This window comes from Dioscorea cayenensis, chromosome 1, assembly GCF_009730915.1.
Source record: "Dioscorea cayenensis subsp. rotundata cultivar TDr96_F1 chromosome 1, TDr96_F1_v2_PseudoChromosome.rev07_lg8_w22 25.fasta, whole genome shotgun sequence".
Lineage (NCBI taxonomy): Eukaryota > Viridiplantae > Streptophyta > Magnoliopsida > Dioscoreales > Dioscoreaceae > Dioscorea > Dioscorea cayenensis.
The window spans coordinates 2,966,783-2,979,462 of record NC_052471.1 but is presented as its reverse complement, the minus strand read 5'-3'; the positions used below and the strand labels follow the sequence as shown (position 1 = coordinate 2,979,462).

General features: G+C 33.6%; 1 protein-coding gene across 1 annotated transcript; it reads right to left on the bottom strand.

Moving 5' to 3' along the window:
- Nucleotides 1-1,592: 1,592 nt before the first annotated feature.
- On the bottom strand, nucleotides 1,593-9,383 carry LOC120260268 (protein FREE1). The gene is made up of 10 exons (XM_039267709.1): nucleotides 8,380-9,383; nucleotides 6,582-6,668; nucleotides 6,338-6,469; nucleotides 5,396-5,545; nucleotides 5,108-5,173; nucleotides 4,924-5,034; nucleotides 3,217-3,306; nucleotides 2,250-2,283; nucleotides 2,098-2,171; nucleotides 1,593-2,013 (listed from the first exon to the last, which is right to left on the bottom strand). Exons 1-10 carry the CDS (start codon nucleotides 9,268-9,270, stop codon nucleotides 1,936-1,938), a joined length of 1,713 nt encoding a protein of 570 aa, XP_039123643.1. The 5' UTR covers nucleotides 9,271-9,383; the 3' UTR covers nucleotides 1,593-1,935.
- Nucleotides 9,384-12,680: the final 3,297 nt, after the last annotated feature.

Below are 12,680 nucleotides of genomic sequence, written 5' to 3'. Positions count from 1 at the left end.
AATTATATTTTTTTTATGTTTTTTAAATGGTATTTTATGTTTTTCAAAAAATATTGTAAAATGTGAAAATATATTAAAAATAAAAAGTGAATTTAGAAAAAAAAATTATTTAATGGTTTATAAATTTTCTAAATGACATATTAAAAAAAGAAAAAAAAAAACATATAAATAGGAGTAGATGAAGTAAAAGACATGAGAGAAACACAAGGGACAGGCTGAGCTTTCAGGCATTGACAACCTTTTCATCTCATGTTTTAGACACAGTAAGTATTCAAGCTTATTTGCTATTTATTATTTTTTTTTTATTTTGTTGGAAATGTTAGTTCAATCATTGTTTTAAGAAAATTAAATTTTCATTCAACCACAATCCAATTTAGGTGGAAATGTAGTCATTGATGCTCATTATATTCAACAACTTTGAGAAAACTTTGGATCATGCTCAATAATGGCATTAGATATTCCAAGTTTCTAGTTGCTGATGCATCACTTTGGTTTGGTGAGCAATAAATGAAATCTTTATTATTCATATCTTTTACTTGATTTTATTTTTTTAATTTTTGGTAATATAGTAACAATGCATCTGTATTTCTAAAAATTCTAAACCTCAAAATTAGCATTATAGTTTTGGTTTATACAAGTTTCTGAAATTTTATTATTGCTAATTAAACTTTGAAATTTTTGAATTTATTGCAATTTGAAATCATATCTATTTTTTTTACTTTTAAAGCTAGTGAAAAAAAAAATCTACCATAATAATTAATAACTGAGTAAATAAACATAAAATATATTTATGAAGATTATTGAAGGCCATCCATCTGCAGGATAGGGACCATCCAAAAAGATAAAATAAAATAAAATAAAAAGAGGTCAAATTTGTAGTACTAACTCATAAATAGGATTGGGCCTTGTTGAACTGTGTATTTAACAAGGCAAAATATTTTAAATTTTATCACCATTATAATTTTGATATGTTCTGTAATTGAATATTTTTCTTTTTTACTTCAGATTTTTATTTTGCTTTATATTAATTCAAGTAAAATTCTTTGGGGGATAAATAACAAACTCTTGACAACCACGTGCCTAAACCCTTGAATTTATTTACATACTTTGATATGGTTTTTGTGGAACATGAGAAATTAATTTTTTCACATTTTTATATTTTTCTATTTACTTTATTTTATTTATTTTTTTAAATGAGCAACTGCCACCTGCCAACTACCAAAGCTTCCAGAATTCACAATGAGAAGAACAACATGAAACTACCTCACCACCATGTAAGAATAAAAAATAGACAAGTGTTAATAAATATATATATATATATATATAAAATCAAGATTTCCACTTACACCCAAGAGATAACAATCAGAATAGTCTGATGAAAATTTATAATCACAAATAAACACAAACTAAAATTTTAAGTTTCCACAATATTTCAGCCAAGCTTCCAAACTTATATTTTACATCAATAATCATTATACTGAGGATTAAAAAAAAATTATAGTAACTCAATAAGATCCCAGAGACAAGAAATAATAGAACTTCAAACTGTTATCCAAACCAAAGAGAAGCTAACATAAACCACCACCCATAAATTAACACAAAAGCAAATTTTAGATTAGCCTGTTCAAGCCTTAAAAATTTAATTGAACTGGAGAGAGAATTCAAAAAGTACAGGAAACACAAACTATTCACATAGCAGTCGTCGTCTATGTCTATAACTTTCGATGTTTCAGACTTAGGTTTAACAAGCAGGCCAAGGAACCTTCCCTGTGTCGGTAGACATACAGTGGATCGTATGCGATTGCTTCAGGGAATCAGATGTGCTTTAGGAAACATTCAAGAACCTATACAAACCTTTATTGTGAAAGAACCATATGCAACCACAGTAAAATATAAGTTTGGATGCTTGGCTGAAATAATCATCGCGAGAACAGATTAATGGGAGCTGACGAGGAAAGGGTGCTGGCAGACTCCGCATTCAATGGTTTCAGAACCAGTGGCTGGAACTTGTACCTGTAAGATAGAAAACTTGTGAGTTATGGCATGAAAAAATGACAATTAGGCTTCCAAACAGAGCAAACCAAACAAATTTTAAACCTGAAGATGGACAGTGCAAATAGGGCATGCAACTTCCCTCATCCGTTTAGTGGACCCACCATCAGACTTGGAGCCTGCAAAAAATTTAATATTCAGAAGTGATGGTAGATGATAATAATTGATTCAGTATTAAGACATTCATTCACAAATACCAGCAGATGACTTGCGATTTCTCTCCATTTCCTCCTGTCAAAGAAAACAGAATTAGCACAATGGGAAGAATAAAGGCTGTTTAACTAACTAATACAAGCCTTTTTCACTTGATATTGAGTACTTTCCCAAAATTCATGGCTACACCCCAAAATATAATAAAATTACGGTATGATGTTTCTTAGATGTCAGTGTCATACATGGCACGATTCAATAAAGTTAACATCCATAGTTAGAAATTTAACAATAGGAGGGATCCTATAAGATGGCTATAAAAGGATAGTGGATGTCTATTAGTTAGGAAACACCACACTCTTTCATGGAGGGGGAAAAAAAAAAGCAACAGTGGACAGAAAACAAGAAATCCTGTAGCCACTAAAAGATATAAATCAAATTGGCAGATGGGTTTCAAGAAGTTATGCAAAGTAACCTTTTGCAATTATCTGGCTTTCATCAGGATCACAACACTTTGGGTAAGAGTTGTCTAACTGTATTATTCTGTAAGAACTCAAGACCACTGTATAAATTATCATAATTTTTTTTTATTAATCTTACTGCCAAAGAAAAGTTATACCAAAAAAAGGAACCAACTAACCCACTAAGAGTGAGTAAACTATTTCACAAAAAGGCAAGTATAACTGTATAAGTGCTCTAATGTTATGCCTCTAACAATATCATGCAAGTCATTCCTCTGTGAAAAGCTTATCTGGTAGGACAGGTAATTTAAGCTAGAGTAAAAAAATTGCCTTTATTGTTTCAATTTCTAAAGACAATTACAAAATTAAATAGATAAGAATCTTCTTTATCAAGTCAAAAGATCTATTGAATGCTATCCCCATTATTACTTAAATGATGGTAAAAGAGTTGCTTCAGTTTCTGAAAAAAATCCTTCACTGGGATGCAAGTATTAGAGGGATGTAAGAAGTTGTTCATAATATGGAAAGAAACACAGAGTCAGCAAAAATGCACCTGGAGCTTTTTAGCAAGGTCCTCATGACTCTGAAGTCCAGGTCTGCTGGCAGCTTCCTTTGCATTATTCAACCTTTGAGTCACTTCAGCCTAAACAAAACGAGAAGAAAAACTTGTTAAACACAACACAGTGTGGCATATTACTAGCAGACACAACCAAAAGGTCAATCTTGGCAATGGATTATGTTCACACTTTAGTAGAGTGACATACTCAGATAACCATCAGAACTATGGAAAAAGCAGAGAATTTCCAGGTTGCCGAATTACTCGGCCAGTATAATTTTCCTGGATTATTCATTTATAGAACATCTTATATTAACAAGATATTTCTAGATGGAATCTTCTGTACAGTTTATGTTTAATGCATGACTTAGAATTTTTATTTTTTGATATAATCATGTTATATATATATATATATATGATTTTGAAATGTTGAACCGAATCTTACAATTCGATTCGATTCACAATTCTCGATTCACAAATTTAGAATTTCGATTCACAATTCGAATCTCGATTTGACTACTTTGCTTAAAAACCTTATATACTTCATACATATTGGATATCCTTCACCTGAAATCGGCATTTTAAAAGCTTGCCATAGTTTTACCAACACCAACTTGTCAAACATGAATTGTGAAAAAACGAGCCTTAGCACAAAGTTTTCTAAAATTTGATAAGAAACATTTTGATCAGAATGTCAACAAAATGAATGCTACACTAGAAGGAAATCAATGACATGATGTCAAATTTGCATGCTTCCTAACAGAAACAACAGTGGAAGATGTGAATCATGCATAGATAGCTGAGTGGCAGGCAGGGCAAGTATAAAAACCAAATGGAGACATTAAATTCGAACATAAAGATAAGCAATAATAATTTTTTGAGTAATTAGCTGATATTTTCAGGAGCAAGTTGGCACTTATTTTGAACCATAATTTTTTCAATGATTCGATATGGAATGTTTTCATAACAACTCCAAAAAAATTAAAAGAAAACAAATATTGTATATTGCCTTATTTGAAATGGAAGAAACTTTGTTAAGCTAGCGCAAATTGGACATTCAAAATATTGAATTGAGCTTAGTCAAAAGATAAGCACAAAACAAAGGGGAGGTCAAAAGTGGAGTAGATCTCTTAGTGAGAACAATATTAATCAGAGAAAAGGTGAAGGACATAGAGATACACTAATGATTTGAATTTTCAAGAAAAACTACAATGGGTGGAGTTGTCGAAGATAACTTAAATGATAAGGAAATACAATAGATCTTCCACAAAAGACACCTAGAGAATAGAAAATCAGGGAAAGGAGCAAACCACATTGTACGGGCCTATGTTGAAAACCCCTATTACAGAATACTAACTAGCTGCATTATTATCTTACTGAGTACACTTACCAATACGAAAAATAACTAATACAGGACAGAATATCATTTCCTAATGTAACATTCTTGATTACTAAATATCATTGATTCTCAAAGAGAACCAAAAACTAGCACTAAATCCACATACCATATTTTGGGCATAAAGATAATCTCTCACCAAATACACATTGGACAAAACATTAGAATGTTGTCAATTACTGGTTAACTAGTTCTGTAACTGACATAATTAATGAGACTAATGAATTATATTCCAATCTTGCTTCAAAGTACTTGTTTTGTCAGTAAGAAAATTATATACAATGTAGTAGTCAGTGAGAAAATTATACCATGCATCTATCACAAACTCGTACTGGTTGTGCGGTCTCATCAGCAGTTAGAGCAATTCTACCATGAGTGCACTTGTCACAGAATATGTCACCACAATTCCGGCAGTGATGCTGAAAGTTAAACATGCACTGTCAATGGATGAAATGTCTTAAACCAGTAGAAACATAAAATGAAAATCATCACCTTGCGCACAAAAGCATTAAAATCAGCTCCGCATGATGCACATTTAGTAACTGCCTCATCAGGGACCTAATAAAAATGATTGCAGACGCAAACATCAGGGACTCAAAAGTGTAAAGCAATAGATGCCACATCATAGTATGGAGATATGGATGTTAATATACCATTGCCTTATGATTGAGTTCGACCAGAGCAGGGAATGGATATGTAACAAGAGTCAAGACTGATAAAATATTTAAATATTTTATAATTTGTCTAACGTATGGATAAAATTTTAAAGCAGTAGCATACCCAATGGTCTTTCTCCTCATTTGGAGGCTTTATCATGTTCATCCAGTCCATTAGACCTTTCTTTTTTTCAGTTTGCTGATCAGATTGCTTTCCAGCATCAGTGGCTCCTCCACTTCGACTAGGGACAAGTCTTCCACCCATCTCCTTGAGCTATATTTCCAAAATCATGGGCAGAGGCCATTTGAAACAGCAGTTAAATTAATCAACAGAGAAATACAAATCAGGCATCAGAAATAGGTTAAGGAAAAAGCAATATAAAAAATGAAACAAACAGGAGCAACACAGAAAGATCCATAGAGAATTAAGATTGAGGAGTACTGAAGAGAAAAATCATTACAGTAAAATGTTTTTTTTTTTTGCCCTAGAACAATATTGCCTGCTAGTCCGCTACTATGATTAATTTTGCATAACACATGACACAATTACGTCCAAGTGAAAATATAAATATTAAAACAACTTTGCCTCTGCTACATATTTTACAGTTTTACGAGATTTTACCATATATCATATTGAATATCTAACAAAATTACAAAGGTGAAAAGTTGGTCAAAGCTTTTGACACAACTTTTATTCATATTATGATTTATTAATGAAGGAATTTGTCTTACTTTAAAAAACCATATTGTGCAAAAATTACAAAAAGATTGCTCAAGTGTCTCTCTCCCAAGATATTGTATAAGTTGTCAGGAGTTATATTCCCTTCTGTTTGTCTTTGCTAAACATTGAGTTGTTAGCAACCATTTACACATACAAGCAATATTTCATGCCTCTCATTAAAGGGGGAATTGCATCCAGGACTCCAGAATGTATGATATAACCAATAACAAGAGAAGCAGATTATGGATTCAAAAAAAGCACAAAGCAGATCAGCTAGAGGGAAGTAAAGGTGATTAAAACAAAAAAACTTTGATATCTGTCACTAATAAAGAACTTTAGCCCAACCTGCACGCTTGCAGCTGTCACAGTGTCAAGAATCGTACTGGTGGTATAGCTGTTTGATTTCAGTCTTATGCGCCTTGGTTCAATGTCAACAGAGCTTTTAGCCCAAAATGCAAATATAGATGAATCCAACACCTAAACACAAAAAATTGTTATATGAGATATCTTCAAAGAGAATAATTAGGTTATAAATGAAAAGCAAAGATAACAACTCCAATATGACAAACAGACAACACAACCAACTCACTTCCCATCTGGTCACTGTTTCCAAAGGGTAAATCCTCAATGTCCTATAGTTTCCTGGATCGAGCATGCGAATTCCATCCAAGCCAATCTGTAAATAGAACATATAAGTTTGATAACTCAGTAGAATTCACACATCAATACACATGACAAGAAAAGAGGTTCCTGTTTTAAGTTGTATTCCATGATCCGACTTAACAAATATGCATAAAGGATGGACTGGGAAAAATAAAAGCATACAGAATTAGTTATCTATCTTTCTTGGAAAACCCCTTGTACCAAGGCAGATGCGAGATTTGCATGTATCTGCAAAGGTTTCTCATGAGAAGGGCAAGATATGGACCAGTAGCCATGTTTGGACCCTACAAAGGCCAACCAACCAAATCTAGATCTGATGACCAGGCTCAGATACTACATCGCAACAAGGCGGCAGGCCCAGCACCTTCTCACAAGGACCTGGAACCAAGTAGATACAGGCAATACAGTCCGACCACTTCAACCACCTTTGTGTTTTGATATGAGCAAGAGCTAATCTATGAAACAAATTCTAACCATATCCCAAAAGATTGCATTGGTACACAGCACAGATAGGTTTTAGCATTCTGAATAAGCAAACATCAATCAGATAAAAAAAGAGATAAAGCCTAAAAGCTTTCCTTAAACTACCTTAAACATGTGACACATTGGCATGTTATTAAAGCCTACTTCTTAAGGAGAAAAAAACAAGAAGCACAAAAACAATACTAGAGAATAAACAAGTAAAACAAAGAAATTAAGGCCCATAGTCAAGATAAGGTGAGAAAAAATATATGTAAGTGAAAACGTTAGTGATGTTGAGGGTGGTACTGTTCAGGTGGAAGCTGTGATTAAGTTTCCATCAGTGAGCAAAGTGATCGCTAGCAATTTTATGGTTACATATTTATGGTTACTAAGTTGAGGCTGAGGGTGGTTCAACATGACTATAAAAGCTTTCAACTCTTGCACAAAGAATAACGCAATCATGCTCCTCTGATATAAGAAACACATCAGGTGAAACAGACAATGTCAAGAATCAAATCATGCCTCGGTGACTCAAACGCCCACAACCCTTCTCCTTGCTATCTGTTTCATATTAGTTGTCACATTTAAAATTTTTTCTTTTTTCAAGTTATTTGTCACCTTTAAAAGTTCTATAAGCATTAATTATCTTTTTTTCGATTTTTCCCTTCTTTTCATTTAGAGAGAGGTGTGTGCATTAATGAGGATAAATAGCTCTAACAAGAGTAAAAGTGTCTCATAATAATTTTTTGTTTTAGATTTTAAAAGCTTTAATGATAGTCTTAATATCTTTGCAATGCTCAGATGTGCAAGTTAATACAAAACGGAAAGAGTAAGTATAACTCAACTATAATTAGGGTGATTGCATTCACCTGTAATCAGTTGCTTCCAGAAGGAAAAAAGCATGACTTGAAAAATTACTTAAACAACCTCATACACAAACAAAAGTTCAAATGCTACTAAGCAAATATTTCAAACAACCACATCCAATTTCACATGATCTCCATTTTCTCCATAATCTACAACAAGAACGCAACTCCTATAAATATACTATCTTGAATGATGATATAAAGAAATCAAAACCCCAACAAGATCCATCTTCTTCACCATAAGGAACGAGATACCACTATAGTATGCAATATCAAGAAAAAGTAAGTTCTTTCTGTCATCACTAGAACATCTCTACTAAATAGGTATCAAAATTATGCAAGCATGTTAAACTATTGATTTTAAAGCAAAATAACTCAAGTACATCTCATACAGACCTGGCAAAGGACATCTATGTTACTTCCTGCACCTTCAGCCAACAGCTTCACCCGGAACTTCTGCACCCCGCTCTTCACATCCTGCTGTGCATCTGCCTTGGGCACTGCCCTAACAATCTTCGCTCCGCTCCCTCCATCCCTCGAACTAGAACCAAAGCTCAATGACCTCCCATAATCATCAAAAGCCACTGACGACGATCTCGCAGATCCTCCAGTTCCCCTCGCTCCATAAGGCTCTGTCCTCCCCCCATCATAACGATAAGCACCTTCATTGAGAAAACTATCATCTCCACCCCAATTATTGGGGAAACCATTCTCAGGCTTCTTCTCATAGAAATCAGTCATGCCGGGGTCATAACGTGTGGAACTCTCATAAGGATTCTCAAACGATGGATAGGGCGAAGGAAAGAAAGGGTTTTGATTGGTGTTCGGGACGGGATTGGCGCTAGGGTTAGGGTTTGGAGGTGGTGCATAGCTCCCAGCCAACGAAGGCGAATCTTGCTGATAATATGCAGGTGGCTGGAGGTGGGGATAGGTTAAGGACTGATCAGGAATCAAAGACGATGGATTATAGGATTGATATGTAGAAAATTGAGATTGGGATTGAGGCTGGGAATAGGAGGGAGCGGAAGGGGGCAGATTGGGGGCGGCAGAGGATGGGTAATCGGCGGCAGGGTAGTGGGAGTACGGCGGAGCAGAGGCGAAGGTGGAGTGCACCGGCGGATTAGAAGGCTGGAATTCACTTGGATTGGAGATTGGATTGGGGCTTGGATTGGGGCTATGTGCTGGGTTAGGGTTTGAGATTGGAGCAGCAGCAGCAGCAGGAGGAGGAGGAGGAGGAGGAGGATAAGGGTAGGGATAGTAGGAGGTGAAATCGCCGCTGGGTTGCATGTCGGAATGGGAAGGAGGTCGCCGGAGAAATCTTAGGGTTAGGGTTTCAATGAAGAGATCTCGGAACGATGGAGATGAAGCTGAAGAGAGACTTCCTTGGTTTCTCTTTATTGGCTTTTCCTGCTCCGAAGTTTAATAATTAAAGAATTTTACAAATATGTCCTGTAAAAATAAATAATTATCTTGTTGTTTAATAATGGTGATTTATTAAAATTTGATTGAATTTAGGCGTATAAATATTTTTTTTTTAATGAAAAGTGAAAACCACATGGTCACACAATAATATCTCATTCGAATGGTGAATGGGCAACCAGAAATCAAACCTCTTTTAGCTTTGATGCTATATAGCATTGTGCAAACTGTATAATACTGTAGAAATTTTTATTGTACTATTCATTCACTATTTATTGGTCGTTGCCCTGACATGTTAGTACATCCCTATAATAAACTTTTTTATGGTTGTTAAGCTACTAAAATTGGTACATCTCTGTACTTATCTGTCACTTTAATTACATTTATTTTTGTTGTAAAAATATTTATAGAAGGGTTTATATAAAATTAATCCTTTTTTTACTATTTACCCCTTAAAATTTTTTGAAATTCAGTAGGATTGTTTTGGCATGAATCCCTTAATATACTATACTTCTAGGCCGGCCGCTCAATTTTCATTTCTATTAAGAAAATAACAAAAAAAAATTTTAATCTACCTCCCTCCGTTCCTTTTTATTTATCGTGGTTAACCGAGTTTCACTTACAAAAAAACTTAGTTCACAAAATTTTATAAGAAATTAGTTATCTTTCCAAAATTACCCCTAATTTATATCTTCACATTTCTCTCTCATATTTAATTCCAAGAAGAGAGTTGGACAAAGTGTTAAGGGTAACTTTGGAAAAAAAAATAACAAATGCTTTCTTGAGGTAGAAAATGACATATAAAAAGAAACATTGATTTGTGACAAATAAAAATAAACATAGGAAGTACATGATAAAATATTTTACAATCTCTTATTTAAAAAACTAAAAAAAAAAAAAGCATGAAAGCTCTGGTAACCTAAATTTAGGAAAGTTAAGATTGTATGAGTTATTATACTATAATAATAATAGTGAACGAATTGTAGAAGTATAACATAGGATGGTAAATATCCCCAAATCCTATCCAATCTGAATTTGAAGGAAAAACTCACTTTGACTGAGTTTAGGGTCATGTTTAGGTAAAACCCGACAACAATGAAGCCCGGGGGCAGGTTGTTGGGTGGGGGAGAGGGGCGGATATGGGGATGTTGATACCCGACCTAAACCTAACCAAACCTACTCAAAATGTCAAATTATAAAAAGTACCCATATGTCATATATATATATATATATATGCCCATATATAAAACATTGTATTAGTAAGTGGAGTTGCTCATGAATTAGAAGATGATTGATGATGAGTGGTGGGCACTTAAAAATAAAAAATAAAAATAAACTATTATTTCAGATTGAAAATTTTAATTTCTATTGCATTTGTGACTTGGAAAAAGAAGTGTATACTACATTATTTTGGATTGACATTTCCAATTTTACTTTATATATTAGGGTGGTTTGTCAAAAAAAAATTATACTTGTTATGGTTTTATAACATTTCATGTGTGATAAATATTTTTAGGTGAAGACAGGGCAGGGCGGGGATCCCCATGTGTGACCGGCTCTCCGTCAGGTTCGGGTGTGAGGCGAGTTTTGAAAAACCTAGTGGGTATCAGGGGGGCGATGGGGGAGCGAGGGGAGGGGTGTGATAGGCAAAATTGCCCTGACTTGACCCTTTGCCATCCCCAATAAGCTAATTTAATAAATATATTAAGAGAAACGCTACTTAATAGTTATTTATTTTAATATGATATTTTCAAAATTATATCAAATTTTAATTATTTGAGTGATGTTATATCCCGAATGACACGGATGTCAAGTTGTCATCCATGTCATTCTTTCTAGTTTCTTCTATAAATTTCAAATTCAAATCATATAAATCATAAACTTTAGAAACATAAGATATTATAAATCTTTAAATGGAAAACTCTAAAACCTTAAACTCAAATGTTATAAGTCTATAAAACCTTATATCCAAAATTCTAAAAACCTAAACCTTAAATGCTAAACACTAAACCCTAAATTATAAACAACAAGTTTTAAGCCGAGGTTTCCAGTTTATCGTTTATGGTTTAGGATTTGAACCTAAGTTTAAAAAAAAAATTTAGGAGAAAGAAAAATGACATTGGTCCTGATGCGGATACCAATCTGGTGTGGACATCAATTAGAAACCTAATATGTAAAAATATATTTACTCTATTTTTAAAATTGAAGTAATCTAAATTAAATTTTGTTCTTGCATTTAAACAAAGTATTTGGTGCCTCTTTCCCCTTTCTATTCAAAGGCATGATTTGTTCACAATTTTATGTGTGTGTGTGTGTGTGTATATATATATATATATTAACAAATAGGGATTTTTACTTGCATACCCCTGTAAAATTATGAATTTGCTTAAATACCCTCATAAAAATGATATTTGCTTGTATACCCCTACAAATCAATTATATTTGGTTATATGCCCCTATGGTTAAGTTGACTCTTAATGTGTTAAATCAATGGATGGAATAAAGGTAAATTACCAAAATGGGTTTGCTTATATACCCCTCTAAATTTTTTTTTCTTATTTTGTAGACATTACTCATTTTATTCAACAAAAGACCATTATGGGTTTGTTAATATACCCATCAAAATTTTTTATTATATTTTATGGACTTTAAATTATTTAAATTATAGATAACCAATGAAATTTTTTTTATATATGCTTTAATTATTTTTAAAAATTATTAAAAATCATGAATTTATTAGTAAATTCATACGGAAAACATCATATCTCCTAAGAAAAATCAAAAAATCATGGTGGAGGATCCGATTAGTACAATAGTCATTGGTGTTTGGTCCGCCGACGATAAACACGATTGGGAGGTTCTCCGAGTAAGCGACGGTGACGGCGTTGATCACGCTGAGACCTCTGACAGTGAAGGTAACGACACATGCACAGATGCAATGGCTTTGGGCATAGTCGGCGTTGAGATGGTCCAGTAGTGTTCGGTTGAAACCTCCTGCTAACGCCGATTTGAAAGAACCGGAGAGTGAGATGGCGTGGCTTGAAGGGATTGATGAGAAGGGAATCTCAAAAGATGGCGGCTGAGTGGTTGAGAAGTTTTGAAATTTTTCTAAGATGGCTTAGGTTGGATGATGATAAGGGTAATTGGGTAATTTTGTTAAGTTGAGTTAAATGAGAACTATGATTAATTCCATAAACCCTAACGGTGGCTAACGGTAACTAACAGCATGGATATATAAGTAAAAAAGTTAGTTTTATAGGGTATGCAAGCAAATAGTA